Source organism: Grampus griseus (genome assembly GCF_964374135.1).
Source record: "Grampus griseus genome assembly, chromosome: 10".
NCBI classification, from domain to species: Eukaryota; Metazoa; Chordata; class Mammalia; order Artiodactyla; family Delphinidae; genus Grampus; species Grampus griseus.
In genome coordinates, this window is record NC_139004.1 from 78,306,881 (window position 1) to 78,318,812 (window position 11,932).

The window sequence follows — 11,932 nt, forward strand, 5'->3', positions numbered from 1 at the left end:
GAATGTCATATTGTAGGATTTAACCCTTTCCCCCCTTTCTCTTGGTGTCACAAAGAGATGAAAGTTTAAGGTGAGGTTAGGGTAGAAGACCAGGCCATTGGAGCAACGCAGAAATAAATCTTTTGGATACATACCCAGAAGTGAGATTGCTAAATCATGTGTCGTTTAATTTTTTGAGGAACCTCCATACTGTTTTACATAGTGGCTGCACCATTGTGCATCCCCATCAACAGGGTACAAGCTTTCCAGTTTCTCCACATCCTTGCCAGTACTTGCTGTCTTTGTTTTTGTTTGTTTGGTTGTTGTTGTTTTCTTTTATAACAGCCATACTGACCCTTAAGATGATAACTCGTGTTTTTGATTTGCATTTCCCTGATGGTTAGCGACATTGAGCATTTTTTATAGACTTCTGGCCATGGTATGTCTTTGGAAAAATGTCTGTTCAAGTCCTCAGCCCATTTTTAAATTGGGTCATTAGGGGGTTTTTTGCTATTGAGTTGTAGGAATGCCCCTCCCACACAAATGAAACTTAAAAAATTGAAAGTGTAGATGCTATCCAAAGGAAACATGGGCCTTTTCCCTAAAATGATTATACTTAAAAACAGGCCATTAAAACCAGAATTGCCACCCCAAATTATGAAGCAAAATTTACATATTCTGATTTCTAACTCAATAGACTGATCTTTTTCTCCCTTTAATGTTTGTTTTTACAGCTGAGTTATACCATAGGAGTATATAATTAAAATCCTCAGGTCCGTAATTATAAGCTCTACTGCAGTATAACTGTTGAGTCTTTTGATGATTCCATCACTAATTATGCCTCTTAGAAGATCCAAATATCACTTTACCATAAAAATCTGATCATCGTCAGCTTTCAGTCAATATACTTGACTGAACGGAAAATATTATTTATTTCCATATAAAATCTGTGGGCTGCAATAATTCATTGTACATATCAGAGGGAAAAATAATAAAACCATAGAAACAGATTTCTTTTTGTCATTAAATGGTATATCTTGTTTTTTTTTTCTTTTCGGTACGCGGGCCTCTCACTGTTGTGGCCCCTCCCGTTGCGGAGCACAGGCTCCGGATGCGCAGGCTCAGCGGCCATGGCTCCCGGGCCCAGCCGCTCCGCGGCATGTGGGATCCTCCCGGACCAGGGCACGAACCCGTGTCCCCTGCATCGGCAGGTGGACTCTCAACCACTGCGCCACCAGGGAAGCCCCTAAATGGTATATCTTTTATCTTTAAAGGGCTACCGTGAAACTTCCAGAAATTATTCTTTATTGGAATTTAAAAAAAAAATCTTTCCAGCAAGTTATTAGTATGCTGGTTTAGTTAGCTGATTATTTCCTTATCCTATTACATAATGCCCAAAAGAAAGTAAAAGTTTATTAATGAAATAACGATATATATCCAAGATCTATGTTCTAAGATTTGTCACTAACTTTGGAATACCTTGTATGAGATATTTTACCTTGAAATAGAGTGATTAAATCTTATTTCATGAAAATAGTCCCATTTTATCTAACTTTCATCCTTCTCACCCTCAACCCTACTCTCATCTCTCCCACTGTCCCGCCGTTTCTTGTCCTCAAAGCCAGGGTTTATTTTTACAAGCTACTAATTAACTGTTTTGATAGACACAGTAAGGCACAACATAGTACTCTGAAAACTAACTCTGAGGGAATAAGTTTATTTTGCCATGAAGAAAGGAAAAGACAGAACACATGTTGAGCAAGATAGCTCTCTCCCTGCTACTTCCTGTTCATGACAGTCAGAGGCATCTATACTTCCCCAGGAAGTAGGATTCTTAAAGCAAAATTGAATTGAGACAATGTACATAGGTTTCTAAAACTGCCTCTCTATGTAATTGATAATAGAAAAAGCCACATGCAACCCCCTTACCACCACTACTCCCACCACCATGGAACCAGGAAGGTTAAGATGGTCACATGGGGGGAGGGGTTGGTAATATGAATGGAGTGTGACATGGAGAGTTGGGGTACAGTGGAGACCCAGGGAAGCATTGGAAAGACCTCTGTGCGGAGGAGTAGGGTCAGCTTCAAGTCACCCAGGGATTTCAGTACTATGGGGTGGGAAAGCAGGGGGATCTTCTATCTGCAGCCATTTTTTAATCATCCCTAGATGGACCCCAGATATTGCTGACTTGCCCTTTCTGGAAATTCCCTAGCTGCCTACTCCCCACTTTCTGTTTGAAATTAATATAGCTACTCCAGCTTTCCAGGAATTGCTGTTAACATGGTATTTCTTTTTCTACCCCTTTACTTTGAGCCTGTTGGTGTTTTTATATTTAAAGTATGTTTCTTACAGACGTTATATAGTTGGGCCTTTTTTTTGTTTTTGTTTTTGTCTTCATCCACTCTGACAATCTCTGTCTTTGAATTGATGCATTTGGACCATTTGTATTAGTTGAATTCATATCTACCACATTTGTAACTGTTTTCTATTCACTGCAATTGTCCTTTGTTGTTTCCCTCTTTGTTTTAACTGAACATTTTATATGATTCCATTTTGTCTTCTTTATTAGCATATCAGTTTCACGTCTTAATTTTTTTGTTATTGCCTCAATTTCTAATGTACATTTTTTAAAATTTATTTTATTTTATTTTTTTTTGTGGTACGTGGGCCTCTCACTGTTGTGGCCTCTCCCGTTGCGGTCCCGTTGCGGAGCACAGGCTCCAGACACACAGGCCCAGCGGCCATGGCTCACTGGCCCAGCCGCTCCGCAGCATGTGGGATCCTCCCGGACTGGGGCACGAAACCGTGTCCCCTGCATCGGCAGGTGGACTCCCAACCACTGCGCTACCAGGGAATCCCCTCTAATGTACATTTTTAACTAACCTAAACGTAGCTTCACATAACACTATATTGCTTTCTAGAAACTGCAACAATAACAGTATAGGTAGCTTATACCAGGGTATTCCCGATTCCTCTCTCCTGCTGCTTGTGATACTGCTGACTTTCATTTCACTTAACAATATGCTATAATCTTCTACTACATTGTTACTATTAAATAAAATTATCTTTTAGTGAACTAAAAATTGAAAATTATTTCACCTTTATTTCTTTCTTCTCTCATGCTTTTCCTTTCTTTATGTAGATCCAAGTTTTTTACCTACATTATTTTCCTTCTTACTGATGAACTTCCTTTGACATTTCTTGCAGGTCAAGTATGCTGGTAATCAATTTCCTCAGTTTGTGTTTGGCTGAAAAAGTCTTCATTCCTCTTTGGCTTTTGAAGGACAATTTCACTGGATATAGACTTCTTGTTGATTTTTTTTTTCCTTTGAGCATTTAAAATATTTCACTCCACTCTCTTTTTGCTTGCATAGTTTCTAACAAGCAGTCTGCTGTATTTCTTACCTTTGTTCCTCTTCAGGTGTGGTGTTCATTTTCCTGTGGCTTCTATCAAGATTTTCTCTTTGTCTTCGGGTTTCTGAACTTTGAATATGATTTGCCTAAGGGCATGTGTGTATGTGTGTGTATCCAGATGAGATAAGGTTCAGGAAAATTCTTCTCTCCAAGAGAGTAGGCTTTGTTAGGAGAAAGCTCTGGGTTTATTTCACAATGATTCTTTTCTCTCTCTCGCTCGCCCCAAGACACAGGTGATATTTTTTGAATCTTCACTGTGAAAACCTAATTAATGGAGTTCCTGGTGGTAAAAACTATGAAAGTGTGGGGTCCGCCTAAGACTGTGGCACCCAGCACTTTGTCTCATGGTAGTCTACCTTCAGCCTCCAGCAAGTCATCAGAATTACCATGAGAAGTCTTTATACCTGCTTATGGCTCTAGCAGTTTCTGCTCCAAGTAAGCAGAAATTGGCTGTGACTCTTGGGATTCACCAGTCTGTCCACATTTTGGAGTGCTGGTTCCTCCTGATGGGTCCAAGAAAAGTCTTTGATTTTCAGCTTGTTCAGGATAAGAGGTCTTACTTTTTCTATCTCTAAGAACCAGAGTTTCAAGGATCTTTGAACATGTACAGTAGCAATGGTGGTACAGCATGAAAAATCTTAGTCCTGGAACATAGTGAGTCTAGATATATAAAAATCCACTCGTGTTACATTAATTATTGTGGGCCAGGTCTTCATCTAGAATTTCCTCTTTCATCATTATAACAACCCCAGAGATATGTCACGTTTTATCAATCTTACAGCAGCATCTAGTATAATCTTTCTACCCTGTGGGGTGCTCGATAGGCATTACATGAAAAGTTAACAGGTGTTACATTTCATTTAAAAAAGTGCTATGGACTAATAATTACAACAAATCAGATTAAACAAACATCTCTCTATCAGAGAACTCCTCAGGGAATTTAATATGCTGGGTATTGCGAATTCAGAGGAGATAAGTAGACATCATTTCCCTAAATCATTTGATCATAGGATGTTTTATTTTTCTCTTGGAGCATCTGGTGGGACTTGTGTTTGGTGGAATATACTTTGGTATGGTTTTGGTAGTAGGAGAAGAAACACACTGGCTTTAGAGCAAAAGGAACATGGGTTTGAATTTCAACTACAGTATTTTTTAGGCCAATTGCTTAATCCTATTAGCCTAATGATGCTCATCTATAAATTAAAGGCATAATACATTAGCTTATTGATCCATTACTTAACATCATAATAGACAGTAGTATCTGCTTCAGGGATTAACACAGGGATTCAATGATATAAGATATATGCCTGTCACCTGATAAACACTTAACAGTTATTAATGTCATTATTATTATCATCATACACCAGACTCCAAAGAGTGGTAAGCTCTTTCCCAGATTAGAACCAGTTTTTCTCTGAACCGATGTGAAGTCAAATGCAAATGAAAGTTGTTGCCCAGTCATGAATACTTGAATAACACATCTGGTCTGATCTCCTGTGTTAGAAGGATGTGTGTAGGAGTGGATCTAACTGTAAGTTTCCACGGCCTATATCAACACTGAAATGTCATTCCATGTTTTGTAAGATTCACAAAGAACATTGCATGAGACTTCCAAATATGGCCCAGCAGCCAATTCTCTTCTGAGAAAAGTATAGGGTCAGGGCCAAAAGCATTTAATCTCTACGACCAAGCATTTGGGAGTCTTTCATGTGAAATGAATTACTTGCATTCACTGGCTAGTAAGTCACTGTGATTGCGTATTAAAGTCACAGCTAAGCCCTATTGGACTGTGATGTGTTTTCCACACGAAAATGTCAACATGGTGGGTGACCTGCCATGCAGAACACCAGGGGAGCAATTGCAATATGATATCTGGTGCCCGTGTGGCTGGAGTTGCTCAGTGCTGGATTCAACACTATAATCTTGAATAGGTTGATTTGGAGCAATATGCATGATTAGGTGGCTTAATTGCATGTTGTAAAGGAAGCTGTGACCTTTCCAGTCCCATCCTGGATGTGGTTTTGTGCTCTTGGGAGGAGGATAAGACAAATGTGTGGTGGGGGGGAACTTGACAACAGCAGTGTTCATTCGTGTAATTACTTGAGTGTGTTCAATACCTTATAAAACCATACGGACAATGCCTCAGATATTAGTGGCCATCTATTGTTTAAAGAAAATTTTGTAAAAGACAAGTTGCCTTGGATAAGGACCCAGTAGCATTACCAGTAAATTGTAAATGTTGAAAGTACAGCATCAGCATGAACAATTCTCTAATTTTTCACCAATTTAGAAAAGTCGTACAACATTAAAAATTTAAGGCCGTGATATTCTTGTCTATCAATCCATTAGCTAAAAATGTTACAGCCTAATAATGACATAACGATTCCATATGACATCAAAAATTAAGACAGTAATATAAATCCTGTCATTTGCAAGATATTTTATAGTTGAAAAACTACTTTTAAGTCCATTATAACACGTGAGAAAGCAGTATGAGAGAAGACAAAGCAGATATCATTTTCCCAATTTTACAGCTGAAGCAGAGAAGCAGGCGTGTAAAAGACTTAGAGCAGGGCTTCCCTGGTGGCACAGTGATTGAGAGTCCGCCTGCTGATGCAGGGGACACGGGTTCGTGCCCCAGTCCGGGAAGATCCTACATGCTGCGGAGCGGCTGGGCCCGTGAGCCATGGCCGCTGAGCCCGCGCGTCCGGAGCCTGTGCTCCGCAACGGGAGAGGCCACAACAGTGACAGGCCCGCGTACCGTAAAAAAAAAAAAGACTTAGAGCAGTAAAGTTGGGACTTAAATCCAAGCCTCTTGGCACAAAATCCACAGTTTCATCCCCCTCCCGTGGTATCTGTACCTAGAGGACACCTATTCTAAATAAGTTCATTCTTTGGGCGTTATCAAGCCTGAGGACCAGACCTAGTGCTTTGAAATACAAGTTAATTCTGCCAGGAAGTTGTACTGTTTCCCAACAGTATGTGTAGCCAAAATTCCCAAGAATGAAATGAAATGCTTGGCATCTTTTGACAAAAGTTACCTAAGGATCATGCTGGGCCTGCCTGCTCACAGTGAAACGCACAAGAAGGGAAGAAATGACTCAGACAACCCAGCCTTCTTTCATTTTCCCCTGAAACGTCCTCATAATTGAGGCAAGAGTTATGTTTGGAACATGAAGTGTGGGCATAATTGATCTGGTTATCTCCATGACTCTGTTTGTGAACACAGTCACACATAAAACCACGAGGCACTGATAGTCTCTGCCCCAGAGCATGAATTACCTCGAAAACAGCATCCTCTGGATCTTGGCCGCTGCCCTGTAAATGACTGTGCCAGGGGCAGCGTCTTCTAGGACATCCATCTCAGTAACTGCCAGAAAATGCAAAATAGACGTCCAGAAACTCCTCATTCAATCCTGGATCTTAGGTCAAACAATGCCTTGTGCTTGCTCTGTACAGATGTTTTTATAGGGTGATTCCCATTAATCATCATCATCATAATAATAGACATCGTTTATCAAGTGTCTATCATGTATCAGGTATAGAGCAAAGAGGTCTATACATTTAAATAAAAACAATATTGGATGTTTCATGAGTGCTTATAACTGCTAAGCACTCAAAACCATTGGTGACTATTATTTCCATTTTACTGAGGATTAGAAAGAGTAAGTAACTCAAGGTTACACAGCTAATACGTTATTGGGTACCATTATTGTCTGATTATGGAGTCTGCCTTCTTTCTATCCATTTTTAAAGCATTGGGGACCATAAACTTACATATTTACTAGTCAAACCACTCTTCAGGGGTCAGGAACACTGAGGCAGAGGGAGACCCCTTAGTGCTGGAGGAGAGGACCCAACCCCGGAGAAGTTGCTGCACCGTTTTGCCAAGGGAACAGGATTTGTGCAGCAAAGATCTCCACAGCCTGCTTGGACTCTAGTCAGCACACTGGCTGGGCCATCCCATAAGCAAAGGTGCATGGCGTGCCCACCAGCAGCCTGGCACCAGGCTCACTGATTTAGAAGTCAGAAGAGTATGAGTTCACCTTGGATCTGCCCTTGAGGAGTTTATCCTCTGCTTGAAACAGGGAACGGAATGAAACAAACACGTATTCAGCACCTCCTGTGTGCCTGGCACTAGGGTTGGCCTGTGAACACACTCCGTCAGGTGACTTTCATCAAGAAGGGACTAATATCTCAGTTTAACTACTGGGGACACTTGAGGCTCAGGCAGGATGAGTAACTGTCCCTAGTCAGTGACCATCCCCACATCTAAGCCTCAAATGCTTACGCTTTTAATAAAGAACATGGATCGTCCACACATAGGTGTTAAATATTTGACTACCTAGCAAAAGGCAGAGTTGAGAATAAATGAGAAGAGAGTGAGAAAAAGAGATTCATATGTGGTGAAAATCAAATACAAAGGGACGGGGAGAGAGAAAAAGAGAGAGGGAGAGAGAGAGAGAGCACAAAAAGGACTTGATCCCTGGGCTTCCCTGGTGGCGCAGTGGTTGAGAGTCCGCCTGCCGATGCGGGGGACACGGGTTCGTGCCCCGGTCTGGGAGGATCCCACATGCCGCGGAGCGGCTAGGCCCACAATGGGAGAGGCCACAACGGTGAGAGGCCCACATACTGCAAAAAAAAAGGACTTGATCCCTGCCTTCATGAAGCATCTAACTCAATGACATAGACATGCTGTTCATTAAATCATCACACAAATAAAGGAATAATTTTAGTACATAATAAACAGATAAATGAATAATTCTTAACAGTGAGCAAGTTACTTCACCTTTCTAAGCCTGGTGACTCATCTATACAATGGAATGCAAATAGAACGTACCTCCAGTGCTCTCAGCATTAAATAAACTAATCCATCTGTTGCTCTTAGCATAGTGCCTGCTACATAGCGCCCTGTAAGTGGCAGTCATGTATCATTATTTTTGTTACCAGTATTCACCTTATCACTCTTATAACCATGACACTATTAGAGGACACGGGGTGTGATGCCGATATACATATGTCCACAGTGTCCTTCCTGTACACCTTGGTCTCTTTGAGCAAGGGATCCGATGAAGATGGGTGTCTCATTCACAACTGCAATCTGGATTAAAATGGTCTGTGAGGCTGTTGCCCCTTGATCGTCTTTGGCATAAATTATCAGGGAGTAGAGAGCCACCATCTCAAAGTCCAGCTTGGGTACTCCAGTGGTGAATAACGAAAATTTTTTTTAATGCAGAATAATGGAATGAATGACTGGCTTCCTAAAGATGTAGACAGAATATTTTAGATCTATAATTCCCACTATGAATCAGCACTTAAAAAAAAAGAAATAAAAACCTTGCATTTAAAAAGTAGAAGCAGGGACTTCCCTGGTGGTCCAGTGGTTAAGACTCTGCGCTCCCAATGCAGGGGGCCCAGGTTCAATCCCTGGTCAGGGAACTAGATCCCGCATGTCTGCATGCTGCAACTGAAGATCCCCCATGCCGCAGCTAAGACCCGGCACAGCCAAATAAATAAATATTAAAAATAAAATTAAAAAAATAAAAAATGGAAGCAAGGGGATCTGATTTCTTAAAAACTTCCATGAACAGAGAATTCACGCATGTTGTATCAAATGGTTTCCCCTTCATCCAGCCCACTTTTCCACGTTATTCTTCGAAATGACAAAGCTGATCACATCCCTTCGCCTACTCTAATTTGTCACAATTTATCCTAAACACTTTACAAATAGCTCATTCTCTCCTTACTATGGGTACTATTATTGGGTACATTTTACAGATGTAGAAATTGAGCCTTGTAGAAGTTAAGCAACTCAGCCAAGTTTTCGCAGACACAAATACAATAGCTCTGGACTCCATCTGACGTCACACTTATGCTCCTACTCTTTTTTTTGTTTTTGTTTTTTTTTGCAATACACGGGCCTCTCAGTGTTGTGGCCTCTCCCGTTGCGGAGCACAGGCTCCGGACTCGCAGGCTCAGCGGCCATGGCTCACGGGCCCAGCCGCTCCGCGGCATGTGGGATCTTCCCGGACCGGGGCACGAACCCGTGTCCCCCGCATCGGCAGGCAGACTCTCAACCACTGCGCCACCAGGGAAGCCCTATGCTTCTACTTTTAATCATTAGCCTAAACTACCTAGCACCTCAAAACTGGATAGAAAGGGAGCACAAGTGTCTTTTTCCTCCCCGTTCAGTCACCCCAAATCTCTTACTCTATGTTTTCCATGATTGTTTCACACTGGTTTTCAGGGGGTTTTTAATAAATTTATTTATTTATTTTTGGATACATTGGGTCTCCGTTGCTGCGTGCAGGCTTTCTCTAGCTGCAGCCAGTGGGGGCTACTCTTCGTTGCGGTGCGTGGGCTTCTCATTGTGGTGGCTTCTCTTGTTGCGGAGCATGGGCTCTAGGCGCGCGGGCTTCAGTAGTTGTGGCACACAGGCTCAATAGTTATGGCTCACGGGCTTAGTTGCTTCACGGCAGGTGGGATCTTCCCGGACCAGGCTTGAACCCGTGTTCCCTGCATTGGCAGGAGGATTCTTAACCACTGCGCCACCCAGGAAATCCCTCACACTGGTTTTTGAACTGCTCTCTTCAGGGATCCCCTGAGGTTGAACAACAGGAGAACTGGGTTCAAGTCCACGTCCACTATGAAATGGCTTCAAGACTTTGACCATGACCCTTCCGGTCTCTAATTTGGATTTCTTCACCCTCACATGAAAGCCTTGTATGTTCTGTTGCTAATGTCCTTTCCATGTCTGGTCTGATATGGGTGGGTTGGGGAATTCTTGTTTCTAAAGCTTTTCTTACTGGTAAAGTTACAGATAATAAAGATTTTATTGAGTAACAAAACCCACTGAAAGTTTGGCCACTTGTCTTTGCATGTTCTATGTCAAACCATGAACCCCTTGTCCATAATGATGATGGATTCTAAGGCAATAATAATAGCTTACGTGTACTAAGCACTTACTATGTACCAACTGCAAATGTTTAATTTGACTCATTTAACCCTGAAAAAAAGACAAGACCCAATGTTATTGGTACTATTAGTGTGCCCAGTTTACAAATGAAGTAACTGAGGCTTAGAGAGGTCACCAAGCAAAGAACAGAGGCAAGATGTGAATTCAGGCTTTTTGCACCGAAGTCCATGCCCTTAACCACGCTGTTCCACTTCCAGTGTGTCTGCCTTCTCAGTAGGAGAATCACCAACCCTGAGTGCAGAGGATCATCACGCCATCCTGCCAGCCTCGTGCTAACAAGGGCTAACATTTATTGAGCACTTTCTATGTGCCAGGCATCGCTCTCAGCTTTTGACATCATTTAAACATCAAAACAAACTCACAAGGAAGATAACATTATTACTCCCATTTCACAGAAGAGGCAACTGAAGTTTGGACTATATAATACAGCCAGGAAAGTCACACTGCTGGAAGAGGCAGTACTTGGACCTGACCCCTGCCAGTCTATGCCAGGGCTCTTGCACTGACCCACACCACCTCTGGCAGTTACCCCTGAGTGTTTTCCTCCCACTACCCTGAGAAGTCAGTAATATATTCCTATTTGACAGCACTCCTCTACCAAACACTTATCGCAGGCTGGACACTTCATCTCTTAGATTCTCACAATTATCCCATGGAGCAAATGCTGTCAGCGACCTCATTCTACCGATGAGGAAACAGAGGCCCAGAAATTAGATGACCGAAGTAACACAGCTAGGAAGTGACAGAGCTAAGATTTAAAGCCAGATTTAAAAAGTCTTCCTGACTCTACAACCCGTTTTCTTTCTCTCAAACTCTGATGCTTCCTGATAAGTTAATTTAATACTTTAGCCTGATTTGAAGATACATAGGATTTTCAAGTTGCAATTGGGCGCAGTCTTGTTCTGAAGGACTCTTGCCCAAGAAACACAGCCCTCAACTCAGGACGGCCCTAATGGTGTGGTTCCCTCTGCTTCGGGAGCCCACGGGGGCAGCAGCTGTGTCCTTCTTACTCCCTAGCTCCTTCCACAGTATCAGGCTTTTCAACAAATACTTGCTAAATGTTTAAAAATGCAAATGCTATTCGTTACACTTTACAATGGAAGAAGACAGGAAGATGGTGTAAGTCCTCCTCTGGTTGATTACTCCTGTCCAAGGAGCAGAAGGTGCACACCCAAAGGGTAACTTGAATTCCTTTTGCCATACTGCCTGTGCAACCCCATTAAGATTACCCAATGACAGGTAGCAATTTGAAGATTACATAACCGGAGCGTTCCTTGTCTCATTTCATTGATGAATCTATATAATCAGGTCACTTCAAGCTTTGTTATTGTTTCTTCAGGAGACTAGTTTGGCTTTGGATTTTTTTCTTTCTTTCTTTCTTTCTTTTCTTTTCTTTTTTTCCTTTTTTTTTTTTTTTTTGGTTTGACTGCCTGCCCAGTCACCCCTCCCAAGTCTTTTGCAAACCAAACAAGCATATATCCTGCAAGGAAGGAAGTTCAACAAAGGATAATGATATGCTAAACCTCACATAAGACAGTATATCCCCTTTTATAGAGTGAT

At 41.8% G+C, this 11,932-nt stretch overlaps 1 protein-coding gene across 1 annotated transcript in view; it reads right to left on the minus strand.

The window, feature by feature from the left end:
- Nucleotides 1-8,608, minus strand: part of LOC309828284 (cadherin-related family member 3-like) — a gene marked incomplete at both ends in the record, with an annotated part of 39,373 nt that extends 30,765 nt beyond the window's left edge. The window contains 3 exon segments of the mRNA XM_082663532.1: nucleotides 6,679-6,704; nucleotides 6,707-6,766; nucleotides 8,440-8,608. Coding sequence (XP_082519658.1) covers nucleotides 6,679-6,704; nucleotides 6,707-6,766; nucleotides 8,440-8,608 — 255 coding nt within the window.
- Nucleotides 8,609-11,932: the final 3,324 nt, after the last annotated feature.